At 38.4% G+C, this 22,352-nt stretch overlaps 1 protein-coding gene across 3 annotated transcripts in view; it reads left to right on the forward strand.

Moving 5' to 3' along the window:
- Positions 1–3,670: 3,670 nt before the first annotated feature.
- Positions 3,671–22,352, forward strand: part of GARIN1A (golgi associated RAB2 interactor 1A) — a 41,306-nt gene continuing 22,624 nt past the window's right edge. The window contains exons 1-4 of one of the 3 annotated variants that reach the window (XM_077125629.1): positions 3,671–3,794; positions 6,559–6,743; positions 7,579–7,828; positions 9,454–9,572. In XM_077125629.1, the coding sequence (XP_076981744.1) occupies positions 6,664–6,743; positions 7,579–7,828; positions 9,454–9,572 (449 nt within the window). In that variant the 5' untranslated portion in view covers positions 3,671–3,794; positions 6,559–6,663. The other 2 variants (XM_077125475.1, XM_077125553.1) reach the window with 2 other exon arrangements.

Below are 22,352 nucleotides of genomic sequence, written 5' to 3' on the forward strand. Positions count from 1 at the left end.
CGTTCTTTTAATCCATCCCACTGGGTGCAGACCTGTTGTAGATGGGACCTTTTGTTTAGGTCATTTCAATTAAGATATGACCCACCTCATCAGGGTGGGTCTTGCTCCTATTGCTGGAATCCTTTATAAGAGGATAAAACACATACAGAAACTAAGAGATGAAGTTAAGAGAAGCTCATAGAGGAAAACCCTGGAGGAGCCAAGAGAAAACTCATAAAAGCTCAGAGAAGAAGCCACTGAAACCAGAAACGGAAAGCAAAGAAATCTAGGAGTGGAGGACCAGCAGATGCCAGCCATGTACCTTCTCATGTGACAGCAATGTCCCAGATGCCAGATGCCTGTCTTCAGAGTGCATATAGGATCCTGTTGAGGCCTTGAGTTGGACATTTTCATGGCCTAAGAACTGTAATTTGTAAGTTAATGAATCCCCATTGTAAAAGTCAATGGTATATAGCATATATTCATAATATATTCTGTATATTGCATTCCAGCACCTTTAGCGAACTGAAACTGAAGATATGAGAGAAATTACTCAACCCCTTACCTTGTTCCTTCAATAAAAATTGAGTGAGAGCTTGATAGCTGTCCAGCCATAGTCTGAGTCTAATACCTCATCCCTCCCTAACATCATGCAACTTGAAGAAATAGTCCTAGGAGATAATTTCTTGGTGTAGTCAGCACCACTAGTAAATGTTTAAAAACCAATTCTCAGAGGGGGGAAAATGCATGCCTATATATAAGTTTTGTCTTAATAAATTTTACTGACATAAAGTTTGTACAGCAATTTGCAAATTATAAAATACACAAGACTCTTTATTGTAAATTTCTTATAGCCCACAGAGTCTCATAGAAAACGTTCATTGATTTTTCAAACTTTTATAGTTGTAACCAGCCTCTGGTTTGCAGCTGATGAATGAGTCAAGTTCCAAAATGAATGTTAGCTGATATTTCATTTACATTAATGAGTAAGATGAAAGTCAAATTACAAAGATTTATGTTGGAAATTTATCTGTTTGTTGAAACCATGGGCAAATTCTTTGCTATTAAATCAGATAATAGTTTTCAAAGATTGAAATAATATTTCTTCAGATTTTGTTGTTGTTGTTCTAACAATATCATAGCTGCAGACACACTATTAAGTTTAATCTGCATCATTAACATTTTCTTCACACAAAACAATAAATTGAAAATAAATAAATTCATTAAAAAATAAATTTGTCAGCATTTACTGATTTCCATGGTGTAAACAGCTCCCAGCAGGGCAGATTTCAAACCAGCTACCAACATGAAGTAGCTGAACATGCACTGGGAAGAGATACATGCGTTGTAGCAAGCCACTATATACTATTTCTACAACACAGTTACAATGTGTGCAAATAACTTCAAGAGCATAGAAAGTAGCAAAATATAGTGATTAGGGAGTGATGAGTTTCAGATATTTATTACCTTTGTTTTTAATATAATTTGTTTCATTTTAAGCTTAGGTAACTTAATTTTTAGTAGTGGCTGTGTTTAATAACTGGCTTGTAAAATTCCTGAAAACTGAACAGTTGGCTCTTGGGACCTGGTTTGAGGTGGCTCCATCACACCACTATGCTACTACTTTTACCTTTACCCATTGTTCCAAATAAATAAGCCACTTTTCTTTGATAACGACCTGATGTTTTGCTGTCGTTGTTGTTTTTAATGCTCAAGTTACCCCATGAGACTGGGTAAGTAGGAATAAAATGAGCTGGTTTCTCCTCCCCTTAATTCCTCTGGCCAGGTCAGGGCCTGGTTGTGGGTGAACAATTCAGATTGAGAGAGTTGTTGTTTTTTTTTAAATTTTTATTAATAAAACCAATCAACATACAATATGAACATTCTTTTTTTTTCTTTTTAATATTAATTAATTTATTTTTTGCATGGGTAGGCACTGGGAATCGAATCCACGTCTCTGGCATGGCAGGCGAGAACTCTACCTGCTGAGCCACCGTGGCCCACCCCATTTTTTTTTTCATCACATAGCTGTATATTTATCATCATGATCATTTCTTAGAACATTCGCATCAATTCAGAAAAAGAAATAAAAAGAAAACAGAAAAAATTCATATATACCATACCCCTTAACCCTCCCTTTCATTGATCACTAGCATTTCAATCTACTAAATTTATTTTAACATTTGTTCCCCCTATTATTTATTTATTTTTAATCCATATGTTTTATTTGTTTGTTGATAAGGTAGATGAAGTATCAGACACAAGGTTTTCACAATCACACAGTCATATGCGAAAGCTTTATCATTATACAATCTTCTTCAAGAAACATGGCTACTGGAAAGCAGCTCTACATTTTCAGGCAGTTCCCTCCAGCCTCTCCATTACACCTTAACTAAAAAGGTGATATCTTCACCTTGTTGTTCAAGATGTAGTGGAGAGGCTGGAGGGAACTGCCTGAAAATGTACAGCTGTGTTCCAGTAGCCATGTTTCTTGATGATGATTGAACAATGATATAGCTTTCACAATGAGACTCTGTGAATGTGAAAACCTTGTGTCTGATGCTCCTTTTATCTACCATATCAACGAAAGAGTAGAACATATGGAATAAAAATAAATAATAGGGGGAATAAATGTTAAAATAAATTTAGTTTGAAATGCTAGTGGTAAATGAAACCGAGGGGTAAGGGGTATGGTATGTAAAACTTTTTTTTCTCTATTATCGTTTTATTTCTTTTTCTGTTGTCTTTTTCTTTTTCTAAATCGATGCAAATGTTCTAAGAAATGATGAATATGCAACTATGTGATGATATTAAGAATTACTGATTATATATGTAGAATGGAATGCTATTTTATTGTTTTGTTTGTTTGTTGTTAGTTTTTAATTAATAAAAAAAAGAATACTACAAACAACCCTAAAAAATAAAAATAAAAAATAAAAAGGTGATATCTATATAATGCATTAGAATAACCTCCAGGATAATCTCTCGAATCTGTTTGAAATCTCTCAGCCACTAACACTTTATTTTATCTCATTTCTCTCTTCCCCCTTTTGGTCAAGAAGGTTTTCTCAATCCCTTGATGCTGAGTCCCAGCTCATTCTAGGATTTCTGTCCACATTGCCAGGAAGGGTCACACCCCTGGGAGTCATGTCCCATGTAGAGAGGGGGAGGGCAGTGAGTTTGCTTGTGTTTGACTGAGAGAGAGAGAGGCCACATCTGAGTAACAAAAGAGTTTCTCTGGGGGTGACTCTTAGGCCTAATTTTAGGTAGGCTTAGCCTATCCTTTATGGGGATAATTTCATATGAACAAACCTCAAGATTGGGGGGCTGAGCCATTGCTTTGGTTGTCCCCACTGCTTGTGAAAATATCAAGAATTCTCCACTTGGGGAAGTTGAATTTTCCCCCTTTCTCACTACTCCCCTGAGGGGACTTTGCAAATACCTTTTTATTCACTGGTCAAATCTAGAGAGAGTTTTTGAGGGAGGTTTCCATATGAGGGGAAGAGGCCAAAAAAGGCCATTGGTTCACCAGAGAGCCTTTCTTGTTCTTTGGCCAGCTCACTACTGTCTTGGCATAATAACCTGGAGAGAGCAATTTTCTTCATGTTTGGGGAAAGTTTGAGTGTTTGAAAAATGGGATGGGCTACATTACTGAAGATTTGTAGCCAATAGGGAAATGAGGAGAAAAGAGTCCTGCTTATCCAAAATCCTTCTCTTCTTTTTTTCTCTCTTTCCTGTTGTTACCCAACACATTCCTTGATGTCATTCATCCCATTGTGAGCCAACTGGCCCTCCCAGCTTGACAGACAGCCAAGGTAAGGAGGGGAGGTGGAGCTGTGGAGGGCTGGCCACATCAACACCTGGAGTTGGGCTGGGATTGTGTGGAGCCCCAGAGATGTTTCCCAGCCCATTCTTCCTAAGAACCAATGAGTAAAATTAGGGGCCTACCACCTGAGGTCAGGGAGCCAGGTCCTGGAGTGGAGCTTGGGGTGGAAAATGGCCTTCTTTGTCAACTGATTCATTCTCCAGAATTCAACTTGTTCCCCAACTCAGCAGTGTTTGAAAGCAACTTTATCCAGGTACCCATGTATAGCTCAAGATCATATCTTCTTCCCTTTTTAAAAACCTACTCCCAGGGGGTTGGCCAAGAGATGTTGTGGACTTCGAAAGCCCTGGGGAAGAGAAAGAAGCTATTATGACTAGAGGAAACCAGAGGGTCTGGGTCCCCAAAGAACCTCAATTTGTGCCTACAGCATCATGAAGCTACCTGCCGGTCATGTGCTTTAGAAGAAAGAGTTATGCCTTGAAAAAGGAGAAATCAGAGCTCACTTTCCAAACAGCGTGCACAGGCACCGTCCGGAGTACTAGTCCAAATTGGACGGTCAAAAGGAATGATAGTTGCTGTCAGAGTCTCTGCTTTTAAATCTGGTCTCCCTGTTTCTGGGATGGTTTGAAAACAGCCTCATTTAGGAGCAAGGCCACTGGGTAAATCAGCCTTGCGAAACTTTTAGCAGCCCCCAAAAGGGTGGTGATATGATGGATGGAACTGAGCATTTGTGTTCCATCATGCTCAGTTGGAATGAGCGTGGGGAAGCATGGAGTCATGGGAGTGTGGAGTGAGCATTTTAATATGTATCAAATCTTAGCAAGGAGCTGCCAGCCTCCCTCTAGTGGTCTAGCCGTGCACCTGCGCTCCTTTGCAGGTGTGGCATAATCAGTTAATCAGGCAGGCAGCACATACTAAATGCATAATGTGTGCTGGACAGGGAATGCAAAGAGATCAGATAGTGTCTCTGGGCAGCAAGCTTATGAATTTGTAGGTTTAATGGCATGTGATAAAATAGTACCTGTAAGCCCTATGTCAGATGATTTGGACTAATTGATCTCCAAGGTATGAGTTGAGAGCAGGTAATAAGGGAATTCAAAGCATTCTCTTTGGACTGGTCAGTTGAAAACAGCTTCCTAGAAAATGGGGCCTTAAACTAATCTTTGAGTTACTGCTGAGACTTTAATAAGAGCAGGGAGAGGATATTCCAGGCAAAAGACTACTAATAACCTAGGAAGAGTAGTAGAGGCTGGGATGCACTTAGAAGGTCTGCAGGTCAAGAATCCATTTGGATGAAGTAGAAAAGAGGTGAGGAATTGTAGGCGAGAAGAGTGGAATAATCTGAGGTGAGTCTTGGGCTTAACATGGAGACCTCTTCACAGAGCAGCTCCCAGTCTCTGTGCCACCCCAGGGTTCTGCAGAATTAGGTGATCAGCTGACAAAGCCAGGGACCAACTCATTCCTTGCACACTCATGGGAGGAATGCAGCTGGGAAACCCTGACGGAGGACACCAAACTGGTCTACTTCTACTTGGGTGTGATGATCTTGCAGCAGACTTACTCTCTTAATATGTTCCTGTCGGCCTGACATTAAAACTTTTAGATTTGGTGAATGGACACCAAATGACTCAGGCAGGAGGAAACTCAGAACGTGCTAGGAAGAAGGAGAGCCTGCCACTTGCAGCTGACCAATGGCGGAGTTAGCAGTTGACTTGAAATGATTCAATCCATATAGTTGCACTTCTTTCTCTCTCCCGTCCTCTGCTTTACCATCACTGCCACCACCTCAAAGCAGTATCACCCACAAACATTCACTGAGTTCTTACTCTCCATGTGTGCTGTCCTTTATGTTTGGTTGTGGATGTAAATTTCATTCCATAACATGGGCTCTAAAAAAATTTTTTTTTCACCAAATAAAAGTACACTTTTCTTGATGCTCCATTTGGTCAGGCTTGTGGGAAATTCAATTTCGGCTATGACTTGGACTTCCCTCTTGCCCCAGGGGCTGTGCAATGATCCCAGGGATCTAGAACACAGCGGAGGACCTTCTGGTCATGGGAGCTTAAGTTTTTAAAATAGTCCCTGTTGTTCCTTAGAGGCCACCTCTCTGGTGTGTCTCTGCCAGCCGTGGACAGTGGTGGTCGGTGGGGAGGTTCTTAGCTGAGACTGAGTGCCCCAGTGCTGTGCATCCAGACTCCCTGTCCTGGGGTGCTGTAAGAGAACAGGTCCTTCTTATACTTAAGACCCTGCAACAACCGTGGCCATTCCCTCATCCTGAGGGAAGCTCCCCAAATCTCTCTCCAGCAGGGTTTCTTGGGCCTCTCCTTTCAGCCACTTTTGTCTCACTCTCCACTACCCCACCCCTTGGACTTTCTTTGCACAATCTCCCTTTAAGGTCAATAGAAACCAGGGCTTCTCCTCGTGAGGATGGGGGGCATAAAATTTCAATGCCATTCAGGTTTCTCTTACTAGCTTTTTCTTACTAATGCATCCTTTGACAGTTAGAAAATGCAGAGAACACAAAAAAGTGCAATTCTAGATTCCTGTTGCCAATGAGCTGAAAGGCTGTTTGGGGAGACCAACAAAAAAGATCAGTAAGAGGTCAGAGCCCAGCCCAATGTGCTGTTCAATAGCAAGAAGCATAAGTGCTCCAAGCCTGCCTCCGAGGTGCGGTTGTCCCTTTCAGAGCCTGTATGCTTCCACCTCTTGGCTCTGCCTCTCTCTGACCTGACTCCCTGGGGACTGGTTTCCAGGTCACTAAGTCCGGGAACTGGATAGATGTCCTTGAAGGCTCTACCACCGTGGTCCTCGGGGTGACCTCCTCAGTACCCTGCCTGCCACTCCCCAACATCCTCCTGATGGCCAACGTCACCTGGCCCCAGGGCCCATTTTCCACCCGGAACAAACCTGGTGATGCCCCAGTTATCACCCTTAGCAGGTAAAGGAAGGCTTGAGGGAGGGCCCAGAAGGGGATGGTGGAGTAATTGGTATATGCGTTGTTTTGCAGCTGGCTTTTAGATAAAAGGAGAGGATCATAGTCTTTAGAGCATAAACTATGTAGAATTCATTTATTCATTCATTTAATAAATATTTACATAGCACCTACTATGTACCAAGCACTGTGCTTGGTGCAGGGATAGAGCAATCCACAGTCCTGTCCTGCAGAGCTTAGTTTTTAAGGATCTTGGCTTCCTTTTGCTCCTTTTATTTTGTCAATATAGTCTAGGGAATATCCAAAGAGAAGGTGAGAAGTGTGAAAGTCAAACTGGATTATGTATAGGGGACAACAGAAGCAGACATTGCATCCTTCTCTTGTCCTTTCAATCCGGGTTCCCTTGCCTGTGTATTTCAGGTTTCAGGATCCTGAAATAGAGGGGAAAGAGGCCTGGCAACTGAGTCAGAAAACGTAGTTTCAATTCCTACTTAAATTGTGGAAACCACTTAATTTCTGTAAACTTCGGTTTCAAAACCTATAAAATGGAATTGTCCTTCCTCCATCCCAGGGTTGTTGAGAGGATTAAATGAGTACTATATACCAATGTAGCTGTTATAATTGATGTGGATAGATTCTTTCACAGTGAAGTCCTTCTAGGTCAGAGAAGAATCAGCCTACCCATGTAATCCATTCCCATTCTTGGGCCATGAGCTTTCTCCCTTAAGGATCACCCAAGAAGAACGGGAGGCCAGTGAAGTTGAGCCAAGCTCTAGGTAGGTACCAATGTGATTGATTAAAATCATGGGTTCTGCTATGGGAATTTCCTGATTGTGTCCAGGATTCTTCCCCTGAAGTACGTGGAACTACAGATTTGTGACCGACTCCAACGCATCCTGAGGGTTAGGACAGTGACAGAAAAGATCTACTACCTCAAGCTCCACAAAAAACACCCTGAGGCTGTGTTTCAGTTTTGGATCCGTTTGGTAAGAATTCTGCAGAAAGGTCTGTCCATCACCACCAAAGACCCAAGAATCCCATTCACTCATTGCCTGGTGCCCAAGATGTCCAACAGCTCCACAGAAACAACGGTAAGTGGGGCCTTTCCAGGATCTATAGCAGAACTTGTCAGTGGGGAATTGAAAGCATGTCACTAGGTTAGGGTTGATGGATATCACCGATATGTGCTGTGGCGGGAACAGCAAATTTTTTTAAGGGGGCCAATAATAGGTACACACCAAACTGAGGTCTACAAATGCAAAAAGCAAATTAGTTTAGATTTATTTTTAAAGAGCTATAAAGTTCTTGACTCCCTTAAAAATTGTTTTCAGGTTTTTATTGTTCCCCCCCAGTATATTAAAGTAATTATGCTCATTGAAGAAACTCAGAAAAGTACAGAAAGATTACTCCTAATATCTCCAGCCTGTGGCAATCACTTTTTTTAAAAAACATTTTTGGCATATTATCTTTCAGTCTTTCTTTATGAATTAATTTTAATTTGCATATTTAGGGCTAATTTTACATATTTTAGGATATATAAATACATATATTTGTATATACATATAGATATACTTTTTGAACAGTGGTTTTTTCACTTTAAATTAATACATTTAAATAAGCACATTTCCATGTTTTTAAAAGCTGTTTGTAAATGTCATTTTGACAATTTCATACTATTAAATTGTGTGAATGAGTTAAAATTTACTTAGCCATCCCCTTAATATTAGACATTTGGGATTGCTTCTGATTTTTCATTATTGTAAATAATGCTAAAACAAGCATTTATATGTACTGTCCATGTTTCCAATAGTTTTTTCAGGATAGCTTTTTAGAAGTAGAATTAGTAGATTAAAGGGCATGCTGAAGGGTTTTGATACATATGCCAGATTGCTTTACATAAACATTACACTAAATTATACTCTCACGAAATAATATGAGTTTCTGTGTCGTTATATCTTGTCACACTATATGTTTTAATAAAGTTTCTAATATGAAAGGCAAGGAGTGGCAGTTCTTTGATTTCTAATGAGTTTGAATATTGTTATACATGTATTAATATTCTTTTTGCATTGACTGTGTTCTTTGATCATTTTTCTGTTGGCATCCTTGAAATTTTCAAAATTGGTTTGTAAGATAAAATTTTCAAAATTGGTTTGTAAAATAAAGCTTGTTTTACATCCAGGATGTTAAACTTTTATCACAATTTTTTTTTGCAAATATTTCTCCAAGAATTTGTTATTCCCCTTCAGTTTATATAATGTGTTTCTTGATGCACTGAAGTCCTGTGCTGTATACCTACATACCTGCTTAGTACAGAAGCACTGAAAGAGCTTTATAGACTGGATTTCAAAATCTAAATACTTTGCTCCTTTCTTTTAAGTTGCATGTTTTAAGTATGTTATCACCAATTTTTAAAGTAAGATAAATCCAATTAACCACTGTTTTACAGATCACTTACTCTGATTCTTAACATTTTAAATCTTGTTCTCTGGACAGAGTAGCCACAGCAGCATATCAGACGGAGGACATGATTCTGCCAGGGGCCCCAATCTCAGTCTGATTGTTCTGGGACTTAATGTTAGGGAAGAGGTTTCCAGGGCTAGGGCACAATACCCAGGTGTGATCCTACAAGTCCCTCTAATGTCCTGCCCCTAGGGGGCCAAGAACTATCCATGAGTAGCCCTGGCGATCTGATTCCATACCTTTCTCCAAACAGCCTTCAAGCAGCCTCCTGCCATCCTCCCAGCCCAGTGAAAACCTCATGCTGCTTACAGCAGAGCAGAGCAGTGACAGTTTGCTGCAAATCTCAGAAAAGTCAAAGCTGACAGCAGCCAGGTGGGTACTCAATGCAGTCAGCTCTAGCATCCTTTCCTGCACCTGTGGGGTCAGATCAACTTATCTCAGCTCCTTTTTACTCTAGACAAGCATGCACATGACTATCTCGCTCAACTTTATTGGTAAGCCTGTCCTTAAAAACAGCATTTGTGATTGATTGATTCAAATATCTCACTTGACAAAGCAAAGTGTTTTCATAAGGTGGATACCCAATAAAAGGAACAAGGGATAAGTAAATTAATTCAGAGGAGTGTAACTATGAAGATATTGACTATCTTCAATCCCAACTCACAGGGGTCCCTTGAAAAAGGCATTCCTTAATTCTCTTTGCTTTACCTATCTCTACTATAAAATGGACAGAAGAGGCAGCAACACAAAAGGGGAGCTCCCCACTGGCTTCAAGGTTTTACTAATTTAGAAAGTCACTTCATTAGACTTTTTCTATAATAAGTGATAGAAATGAGTTTCCCACATCCACCAGTTTTTATCATTTTGCCACATTTGCTCTATCACCCATCCATCTCTGTCTCTCTTCCTCTCTCTCTCTCTATCTAACAAATCCATTTTCTGAACACTTGAATGTAGAGTGTATACATCATGTTTCTTGAGCACATAATACTTCCATGTACAGTTCCTTTTTGTGTGTGTGTGTACAGTTCTTAAGAATAAGGATATTCACTTATGTAACCTTAAGTTCAATTTTTCCTGTGTCCCAATGATGTCCCATTGAGCTTCTTTTCCTCCTTTGCTGGATCCCATGCAATCATGGATTATATTTAAATTTCGTTGTCTATTTAGTTGCCCTTTTTTTTTAATTGTGGGAACATATATACAACATACACTTTCCCATCTCAACCACTCCCAAGCACACCTTTCAATAGGATTAATCACATTCACAGCATTGCAGTATTCTCACCACCTTTCATTAATAAAACTTCCCCATCTCCCCAAAAAAGAAACCCTGCACCCATTATGCATTAGCTCCCCATTACCCCTGCCCCCCACCCTGGAAACGTGTACTTTAATTTCTATCTCTATGAGCTTACATAATCTCTGGTACTTTCTTTGAAGTTACCATGGGACTTACATTAAGTTGCTTTGATGTCAACTTAATTCAGTAGTATAAACAAACTATGTCCCTCTATTCCTCCATCTCCTCACCTTTATGTGGTTCTTGTCACAAATTACATGTTTATACATCATGAGCCCAAAAGCAGAGATCTATTTATCACTACATTTTATGCATTTGCCTGTTTAGGAAGTAAAAAATTGCAACCCCCAAATACAATAGTACTGGTATTTATGTATACACATGTTGTTACCTTCACCTGAGATCTTTATTTCTTCATGTGGCTTCTCTCTCGCAGCTTTCAGAATTCTCTTTTTATCTTTGACACTCAACAGTTTGATTATAATATGTCATGGTATTGGTCTATTTGGGTTTATCCTGTTTGGAGTTCATTGAGTATCTTGGATGTATATATTCATGTCTTTTGTTAAAGTTTGGAAGTTTTAAGCATTATTTCTTGGGATAGTCTCTCTGCCCCTTTCTCTCTTCTCCTTTTGGGACTCCCACAATGTATATATTGGTATGCTTGATGGTGTCCCACGGATTCCTCAGGCTTTATTCACTTTTCTGTATTCTTTCTTCTGTCTGCTTCTCGGACTGGATGATTTCAGTTGCCTTATTTCAAGTTCACTATTTTTCTGCCACCTGCCATCAGCTCTTGAATCCCCTAGGGGGGGATTCTTATTTTATTGTGGTCTTTAGTTCTGTTTGATTCCTTTTCATAATTTCTATCTCTGCTGATACTCTCTTTGTGTTCACTTATCATTTTCCTGATTTCTTTCAGTTCTTTGTCTATGTTTTTCTTTAGCTCTTTGAAATTACTTAGGACCATTTTTTTTTAAGATTCTGTTCTTTTTTTAAATTTATTTATTAATTTAAAAAAATTTAACAAACCAAATAAAACACCAACATATATAATCAGTAATTCACAATATCATCACTTAGTTGCATATTCATCATTTCTTAGAACATTTGCATCAATTCAGAAAAAGAAATAAAAAGACAATAGAAAAAGAAATAAAATGAAAACAGAAAAGAAAAAAACAAAGATTATACCTACCATACCCCTTACCCTCACTTTCACTGATCACTAGAATGTCAAACTAAATTTATTTTAGCATTTGTTCCCCCTATTATTTATTTTTATTCCATATGTTCTACTCCTTTGTTGACAAGGTAGATAAAAGGAGCATCAGACACAAGGTTTTCACAATCACACAATCACATTGTGAAAGCTATATCATTATTCAATCATCATCAAGAAACATGGCTACTGGAACACAGCTCTACATTTTCAGGCAGTTCCCTCCAGCCTCTCCATAACATCTTGGATAACAAGGTGATATCTACTAAATGCATAAGAATAATCTCCAGGATAACCTCTCAACTCTGTTTGGAATCTCTCAGCCATTGCCACTTTGTCTCATTTCACTCTTCCCCCTTTTGGTCGAGAAGGTTTTCTCAATCCCTTGATGCTAAGTCTCAGCTCATTCTAGGGTTTTTCTCAATTCCTTGATGCTGAGTCTCAGCTCATTCTAGGATCTCTGTCCCACATTTCCAGGAAGGTCCACACCCCTGGGAGTCATGTCCCACATAGACAGGGGGAGGGTGGTGAGATTGCTTGTTGTGTTGGCCGGAGAGAAAGGCCACATCTGAGCAACAAAAGAGGCTCTCTTGGGAGTGACTCTTAGGCCTAAATTTTAAGTAGACTTGACCTATCCTTTGTGGGGTTAAGTTTCATATGAACAAACCCCAAGACTGGGGGCTCAGCCTATAGCTTTGGTTGTCCACACTGCTTGTGAGAATATCATGCGTTCAACTTGGGGAAGTTCACTATTTAATAGTCACAATAAAATAAGACCACAATAAAATAAGAATCCCCCCCTAGAGGATTCAAGAGCTGATTTTCTGCAGGTGGCAGAAAAATAGTGAACTTGATTAATAGCCCCATTCTCACCATTCCTCGAAGGGGGCTTTGCAAATACTTTTCCACTCACTGATCGAATCACTCTGGGATTCATCGGAGCATCACTCTGGACAAACCAACAAAATCTCATGTCCTACCTGAGATTCCAAGTACTTATGATGTTCAATCAAACTATCTACATAAGTTATATTAGGAAATGCACTAGTCAAAATATAAATTTTGTACCACATAAACATTTTTTGCTTTAGTCTCACACATAAGGTGACATTTTAAAATATTAATTACCATCTATTTTCAGCACCCTGCAATAATGACATTCCTTTGTTATTACTTAGGACCATTTAAAAAAAACTCTTTGTCTGGTGTGTCCCAGGTCTGGTCCTCCTTATCAATGGTTTCTAATGCTTTATTTTTCTCCTTAGCCTGGGCCATTGCTTCCTGTTTCTTTGTATGTTCCGCAATCTTTTGTTGATACCTGAACATTTCGCTATTTTGATATATTATCACTGAAATTAGACTTGGAGGCACCTTTTCCTTATGCTAGCATTATGACAGAGAGCTTTCCTTGAAAGTCAGGAGCTAACAAAATAGAGAGAGAGAGAGAGAGAGAGAGAGAGAGAGAGAGAGAGAGAAATACCTTCCCCAGTCTTTGCAAGTTGACCTGTGTTCAATGTTCTCCTGAAAGGTCTATCCATGTGATGAGTTTAGAGAATTACTTCAGGCCAAAGTGTAGGGTCCTCCCTGATCCTTTCTGTGCATGTATTTTGTCTTGGGTATGTGTGTGTGGCCACAGGAATTCCCCCACTTACACAGATATGAATGTTCTCTCTTTCCTAGGAAACAGTTTTCTTATGACTTGGGACACTATACTGTATATCCCGCAGCCAATAATCCTTTGCCCCAGACAGCACGACTTGACTGCTTTCCTGCGTCATTCTGTAGGAGAGCTCTGTGAACTGCCTTCTATATATAGGTCAAGTTCTTGGATGACAAGTCCCTCAGGCTCCCACAGACTGACTGAGCTTGACATACATGCTCCCAACTTGTGCACAAGGGCTACTCTACTCCCTCTGGAATCAGGACCGGGGATCCACAGGCCAGTTCCTTGCTGAGCCAGTAAAGGATGTGGGAGCAGTCAACCAGGGCTGCACTCCCCTGTTGCTGCAGTCTTTGACTGTTTTCTGGAGCTTTGAGAAAGACGTTTCTGCCAGTTCTTGCTGGTTGCTCAAAACTTCTATGGGTTTGGGGATGCAGACCTGGGGCGTCATACTCCACCATCTTGATTCAGGGCTGTGGCCTTTTCTCAATGATTTTATAACCTTGCTCTCGGGAAGGGGTCCCAGAGTGTCAAAAATTGGTTTTTGGTCATCTACTTTGAAAATCTGTATTTTGATTTTGATAGTAGGCAGTGTCTATTGCCTTTTGGTATCTTTTAGAAAGTTGAGTTATACAGCCTGTCACATCAACTTAACCAAAATTGGAGTTGTATTGGATCCTGTAACTGGAAAGTTTAAGGGCAAAACTGAGGACAAATCTACCTAGAATCTGGGAGTTTGAGAGGTCATCCAAACCCTGTCTCTCGCCCTTCCCTCTGCTGTTCTTCATGTTGATTTTATTCTCAGGCAGGGTCTTTCTACATGTTCACAATTATAGTTATTGAGAGTTCTAGGCTTATTTTCTGCCTTTTCCTCAAAAAGGGTGGCTTTCTACTTAAAATTAGGTCTAAAAATCACCCCCAGAGAACCTCTTTTTTTGCTCAGATGTGGCCTCTCTCTCTCAGCCAACACGACAAGCAAACTCACTACCCACCCCCGCTACGGGGGGCATGACTCCTAGGGGTGTGGACCTTCCTGGCAATGTGGACAGAAATCCTAGAAAAAACTGGGACTCAGCCTCAAGGGAATGAGAAAACCTTTCAGACCAAAAGTAGGAAGAGCGAAATGAGATAAAATACAGTGTCAGTGGCTAAGAGATCTGAAGCAGAGTAAAGAGGTTATCCTGGAGGTTATTCTTACGCATTATATAGATGTCACCTTTCTAGTTCAGGCATATTGGAGAGGCTGGAAGGAAGTGCCTGAAAATGTGGAGCTGTGTCCCAGCAGCCGTGTTTCTTGAAGATGATTGTATAATGATATAGCTTTTGCAATGTGACTGTGTGATTGTGAAAACCTTGTGTCTAATGCTCCTTTCTTCTATGGTATGGACAGAAGAGTAAAACATATGGATTAAAAATAAATAATAGGGAAAACAAATGTTAAAATAAATATAGTGGATTGAAATGCTAGTGATCAATGAAAGAGAGTGGTAAGGGGTATAGAAAAAAATAGGGGAAACAAAGGCTAAAATATATTGGGTAGTTGGAAATGCCAGCCGTCAATGAGAGGGAGGGGCAAGGGGTATGGTATGTACGAGTTTTTTTCTTTTTTCTTTTTATTTCTTTTCCTGAATTGATGCAAATGTTCTAAGAAATGATCATGGTGATGAATATACAACTATGTGATGATATTGTGAGTTATTGATTATATACCAAGAATGGAATGTTCATATGGTAAGAATGTTCATGTTTGTATGTTATGTTTAAAAAAAAAAAAAAAAGGTGGCTTTTCCTCAAAAGTTCCAACAAAATGCCAAGAGAAGAAGCTTATTGGCTCAGCATGACCTATAAACCTGCCCCTGAACTAAGTGATGAGACCTAGGTGATGGCATCATTTCAGTGGCCAGACTTGGGTCATGTGTTGACTTCAAGGTCCTAAGGGTGAGAGTGTCCTCATCCACCTGCAGGGACTGATCTGGAGGAAGGGCGGATCACCAAAGGAAAATCAGGGTGCTATTTCAAAAGAAGGAAAAAGGACGTGGGGCAAACAAAAACATAGTGGTGGTTGGTATTATGCCAATTCTTTGAAAATAGTTGACAAATACTTGGTGTCTATTACATTATTAATTTTGATTTGATGAGTGTTTGAAAAAAAGTTTATTCCCTAATCACTGATACATAATTCTAATAGGTCTATAAGATGTGTCAGTAGTGTGTTGAAATTTTCTGTATCTATATTTTTGTTTCTTTTATCTGTGAACAACTAAGAAAGGTATGGGAAAATGTCCCTCATGACTATGAATTTGGCAGTTTTTCTTTGTAGTTCTACTTTTGCTTTATTTATTTTAAGCCTCTATTTTATTAGTCTTGACATTAAAATTGTTTTATTTTCCTGATGACTTGTTTCTTTCATCATTATACAATTACCTTTTTCCTAATTAGATTTTTTGCTCTAAAATCTATGTCTGATATTAATGTAATTAATACAGATCTCTTAGCTTTATTTTGGTGAGTTCTATATTTTATGGACTCTGGAATTCCATCAACTGTAAGAGTAGTTTTATGTACCACTAAGAAGGAAAAACACTACTTAGTTAACTATGATGCAATGTTTTCTCATTACTTGCACGTTTTATTTTAAAATGAAAAAGAGCTCATATTTAGATATAGATTTTTATTAAATAACAGCCTTGTTTACACATACAAAGGAAAATATAAGCAAGTCTATGTATGCACTGGCAATGGCAGCTACATTTCAACTGCAGCTTGGCTGACCACAATTGTGAGAAGCCATCAATTGTTAGACACATTCCAGTTTCCGTGATGATAAGAATATTAAAAGTTGTACATCTTAGACTTGATCAAATTTAGCATTTGCCTAGAATCTTGTTTTCCATAGTTTAAACTTTTCAATATTTCATGCCCTTATATATAAGGTATGTCTTTTATAAATAGCATTAGCTAATTTATTTTTTCCAGTCTGACAGTCTCTATTCTTTAACTGATGAGTTTAGTTCATTTATATTCAATATAATGACCAATCTATCCACACTATCTTATTGTACTTTCTAGAAACAGTAACTCTTCTATGCTTTTAAAAAATTTTTTCTGCCTTCTTTCTCCCCCTTACTTATATTTGGAAGTAGGATGTTCTGTTTATATTCTTTTAGTTGCTGCTCTTACAATTTTTATGTTATTTGATTATTTTAAGTAAACTTTTTTTTGTTTGTTTGTTTTTAACATGGGCAGGCACCGGGAATTGAACCTGGGTCCCGGGCATGGCAGGCAAGCATTCTTACCGTGGCCCACCCTTTAAGTAAGCTTTTTATTAAACTATACATATAGAAAATACATACCATATAATCATTGCAGCTCAATGAATTTTTACATGACCACACCTATATAATACATGAACACACATAACCATTGTGCTGGTTTGAAACTGTCATGTACCACACAAAAGCCGTGCCCTTTAATCCTCATTCAGTATTGCTGGTTGGGACCTTTCTGATTGTTTCCATGGAGATGTGGCCCATCCAATTATGGTGGTAACTTTTGATTAGGTGATTTCCATGGAGATGTGTCTCCACCCATTCAAGGTGTGGTCACTTACTGAAAGAGCTTTAGAGCCAACAGAACCAACAGAGCCCACACAGCCAGAGATCTTTGCAGATACAGAAGGAAAACTTTCTGCAAGGTTTATGAAGCCTTATGAAATGAGTAGAGAAAGCTAACAGACATTGCCATGTACCATTCCAGCTGAGAGAGAAACTTCATTGGCCTTATCTTTGGAGTTAAGGTATCTTTCTCTGGATACTTCAGTTTGGACATCCTATGGCCTTAGAACTGTAAACTTGCAACTTAATAAGTTCTCTTTTTAAAAACCATTCCATTTCTGGTATATCACATTCCAGCATCTTACAAACTAAAAGAACCACCATCTAGATGAAGACATCGGATGTTAACAGTATTTCAGAAGGCTCTTTTATGCCTCTTCATAGATATTACTCACTTCCCTTGAGGTGATCACAATTCTGACTTCTATCACCATAGATCAGTTTTGTCCATTTTTGAACTTCATGTTAATAATATCATATATTAAGTACACATTTGTGTGTGGTTTCTTTCATTCATTGTTATATTTTTGAGATTCATCATGTTATATATCAGTAGTAGATGTTTCTCATTGCTGCATAGTATTCCAGTGTATATGTATTTATCTGTCATTACTAAAATGAACAAGACAGCAGGTAAATATAACAATTTTATTTTTTAAATATTTTTATTATAAACAATGAACAAATATACAAACATTCTTGACATACAAATGTTCTTACAATCAATGGGTCACAATATCATCACATAGTTGTGTACTCATCACCACTTTTTTGAACATTTGCATCTCTCCAGCAAAAGAAAGAAAACAGAAAAAAAACTCATACAGGCCATACCCCTTACCACACCTTTCATTGACCACTAATATTTCAATCTACTTAATTTATTTTAACCTTTGTTCCTCCTATTATTTGTTTATTTCTTATCCACATTTTTTACTCATCTGTCTATACCACAGATAAAAGGAGCATCAGACCCAAGGTTTTCACAATCACACAGTAACAATTCTGTTTTTAACACTAATAATATATAAGGTTTAAAAATCAATAAAGAAAAAGTAGAATTACAATAAAAAATGACAAGCCCATCTCACACTTGATTATGTGAGATTTTTTCAGCACAATTTTATTTGTTATTGGTGGGATAAACCCGAAAAATATGAATAGGCAAAATTTGAACAGCATCATTAACAAGCTCAATCTTGTAGGTGTATATAGATCTTGCATCCAACAGAGAATACACACAGAGACACGCACTCACATTAAATCAAATTAATTGTTTTAGACCACAAAGTAATTGTCAACTAATTTCAAAGAACTGGTTTAATATGGAATCCAAGGCAATCAAGTTAAAAATCAATGAAAACAAAAAGATAATTAAAATTTAAAAATCCACATATTTAAAAATTAAATACAGTGAGTATAGTAGACAAATATATTTGTTCTACTGTAAATGGATATTTGGTGTTTTTTTCTCTCAGTTTTGGATATTCTTTTTTCCGAAGTGGTTGCTTAAATTTACATTCCTACCAGTACTTCAGTTTTTTACATTTTAGCTAACTTCCTGAGTATTTAGTGAGTGGTATATTTTTGTGGTTTTAATTTGCATTTCCCTGATGGATAATAATGTTGAATATCTTTTCATAAGTGTATTGATCAGGTTGATATCCTCATCTTTAAAAGATCTGTTTAAGTCTTTAGCCCTTTTTTTCTTTTTTCTTATTCAGTTGTTTGGCTTTTTTTTTTTTTTTACTTTTTTTATTGTATAGTATAACATATATACAAAGCAAAGAAATAAAAAAAGCAATAGTTTTCAAAACACTCTTCAACAAGTAGTTACAGGACAGATCCCAGAGTTTGTCATGGGCTACCATACGATCCTCTTAGATTTTTCCTTCTGGCTGCTCCAGGATTTAGGAATCTAGAGGGCTTAAATACTTTTTTTATCATCACAATCGACTTTTTTTTTTCCTTCTTTTTTTGTGAACAATAAAATATATACAAAAAAGCTATCAGTTTCAAAGCACAGCACCACAGTTAGTTGTAGAACATATTTCAGAGTTTGATATGGGTTACAATTCCACAATTTTAGGTTTTTACTTCTAGCTGTTCGAAAACACTGGCGCTAAAAGAGATATCAATTTTATGATTCAGCATTCATATTCATTTGTTAAATCCTATCTTCTCTGTATAACTCCACCATTACTTTTAATCTTTCCATCCTCTCTTTAGGAGTGTTTGGGCTATGGCAATTCTAAATTTTTCATAATGGAAGGATCTGTCATTAATATGGGGTAGGGAGATGGAACTATCTGATGTTCTGGAGAGACTGGGCTAGGTTTCTGGACTTAATCTGGACCAGGGACCCATCTGGAGGTTGTAGGTTTCTGAGAAGTTACTCTAGTGCATGGAACCCTTGTGGAATCTTATATATTGCCCTAGGTGTTCTTTAGGATTGGCTCGAATGGTCCTGGTTTGAGTTTGGCAGGTTATGATAGGTAGCAAGGTCTAACTGAAGCTTGCGTAAGAGCAACCTCCAGAGTAGTCTCTTGGCTCTTTTTGAACTTTCTTTGCCACTGATACCTTATTAGTTATACTTCTTTTCCCCCTTTTGTTGGGATGGAATTCTTGATCCCACGGTGCCAGGTCTTGATTCATCCCTGGGAGTCATCTCCCACATCGCCAGGGAGTTTTTCACCTCTGGATGTCATGTCCCACATAAGGGAGAGGGCAATGATTTCACTTGCAGGGTTGGGCTTAAGAGAGAGTGAGGCCATATCTGAGCAGCAAAAGAGGTCCTCCAGAAGTAACTTTCAGGCATGCCTATAGGTAATCTAAGCTTCTCCGCTACCTACATAAGCTTCACAAGAGTAAACCTCATGCTCGAGGGCCTGGTCTATTGATTTGGGTGTCCCTGAAGTTTGACACAGTGTCAGAGGATTCCCTGATGGTAAGGTTTAATAGTTCCATATTCTTTCTCCCATCCTTCAGGGATCTTTGCCAATACTTTTTGATTATCTGCTTAATATATTCTAGGATGTATCCAGGCATTACAATAATCTATACAGGATTAAAGGATCTCTTTCTTATTCTGGCTCCCTGTGTTTCAGCTGTTTAAATGAGCTATTCAAATAGGTTGAATTAGATTATGCACCACAGAAAATTTCAGTTCTAGACCAAATAAACCTTTCTTCCATTGGTCTCAAAGAGAATATGTGGTTCTAAAGTATAGACACTTTCTTCCTTACCCCTATGTTTTGAATTACTTTAACCCCAACCTGTTCAGCTTTGTTCTTATCTCTAAATATCAGGTTATATATATAAAACAGCCTCTCAAAATACAGAAATAACAATCACCACTCTGTACTTAATGTGTCTGCTCTAAAAGCTTGCAATCTAGGCCCCTGTTTTCTTATAAGCATTTTCTAAAGGTGACCATACCATTCTTGTTCTTTTGTTTCTGGCTTATTTTGTCTCAACAAATGTCCCATATGTTCATTCACATCGTTGCATGCCTCGTGTCTTTGTTCCTTTTTGTAGCAGCATAACCTTCATTCATATGTATACACCATCTACTTCTCCATCAGGGCACCCTTCAGCCACCAGCATTCGTCAGGCATCTTGTATAGGACCCAAAGTCCACAGTCCATCATCATTCTCAATTTTAGATAATTTCATTGTTCCCAAAAGAAAGAAAACCAATAAACACACCCTCGCCAAATAGGAAATCTAAACCTCCTCTTAACTCTTGTCCCTCCCCCCCATTATTTACCTCTGCTGTTGCTGTGGTAGTGCTGATGGTTTCCTTCGGAACATAACTCATAGCATGCAATGGCAGTTTTCCTCCTGTACCCTGGACTGAAACACTTTTTATACAAGAATCATATCTTTGAAGTAATTCTTGTGGAAACTAATTCATATTTCTAGTGTTAATCAGTGGGACTATACAATGCCTTTCAATCTTGTTCATCTTCAATATGGTAATATTACTTCTAGACCCACTAGAGAACCACCTTCACTCCTATCTATTCCCTTACACTGGAGTTCAACCTCATTAGCTAATGGTTCACCCATCTCTACCTTCTGGTTCACCCATCTCTACCTTCTATATATATCTAAGTCCCCTATATTCTGTATTATAAGCCTCTGATTATACCTTTATGCTGGTCATAAAAATGGAATCATGCAAGTTTCTATCCTTTTGTGTCTGGCTAATTTCACTCAGCATTATGTCCTCAAGGCTTATCCATCTTGTTTTGTGCTTCAGGACGTCATTTCGTCTTACTGCTGCATAATATTCCATCGTATATATATGCCACATTTTGTTGATCCACCCGTCTGTTGATGGGCATTTGGTTTGTTTCCATCTTTTGGTGATTGTGAATAATGCTGCTATGAACATCGGTGTGCAAATGTCTGTTTGTGTTGTTACTTTCAGCTTTTCTGGGTATATACCAAGTAGTGCTATTGCTGGGTCATAGGGTAACTCAATACTTAGTTTCCTAAGGAACTGCTAAACAGTCTTCCATAGTGGCTACACCATTATACATTCCCACCAGCAGTGTTTATGCATAAGTGCTCCAGTTTCTCCACATCCTCTCCAACATGTAGAGTCTCTTGTTTGTTTAATAGCAGTGTTTGGCTATTTTTTTAATTAATATTTATGAGTTCCTTATCTATTCTGTATATGAATGCTTTGACAGATATATGTTTTGCAAATATATTTTCCTACTTTGTGACTTGCCTTTTCACTCTATAATCAATCAATATGATCATGTGATTTTTCCCTTTTGATTTGTTAATATGCTGTATTACGTTGATTGGTTTTCTTATACTGAACCAACCACCCTTACATTCCTGGTATAAATATCACTTGGTCATGATGTATAATTCTTTTAATGTGTCATTGGATTCAATTTTCTAGTATTTTGTTAAGAATTTTTGTATCTATGTTCATTAAGGAGAATGGTCTGTGGTTTTCCTTTCTTGTAGCATCTTTATCCGATTTTGGTATTAGAGTGATGTTAGCTTCATAATCTGAGTTAGGTAGTGTTCTGGTTTGCTAGCTGCTGGAATGCAACACACCAGAAACGGATTGGCTTTTAATAAAAGGGGATTTATTTTGTTAGTTCTTCAGAGGAAAGGCTGCTAATTTTCCACTGAGGTTCTTTCTTACGTGGGAAGGCACAGGATGGTCTCTGCCGGCCTTCTCTCCAGGCCTCTGGGTTTCAACAACTTTCCCCAGGGTGACTTCTTTCTGCATCTCCAAAGGCCTGGACTGAGCTGCAAGTGCTGAGATGAGGAATGCCGAGCTGCTTAGGCTGTGCTACGTTGCCATCTCTCATTTAAGCATCAG

Source organism: Tamandua tetradactyla, chromosome 1 (assembly GCF_023851605.1).
Source record: "Tamandua tetradactyla isolate mTamTet1 chromosome 1, mTamTet1.pri, whole genome shotgun sequence".
NCBI lineage: Eukaryota > Metazoa > Chordata > Mammalia > Pilosa > Myrmecophagidae > Tamandua > Tamandua tetradactyla.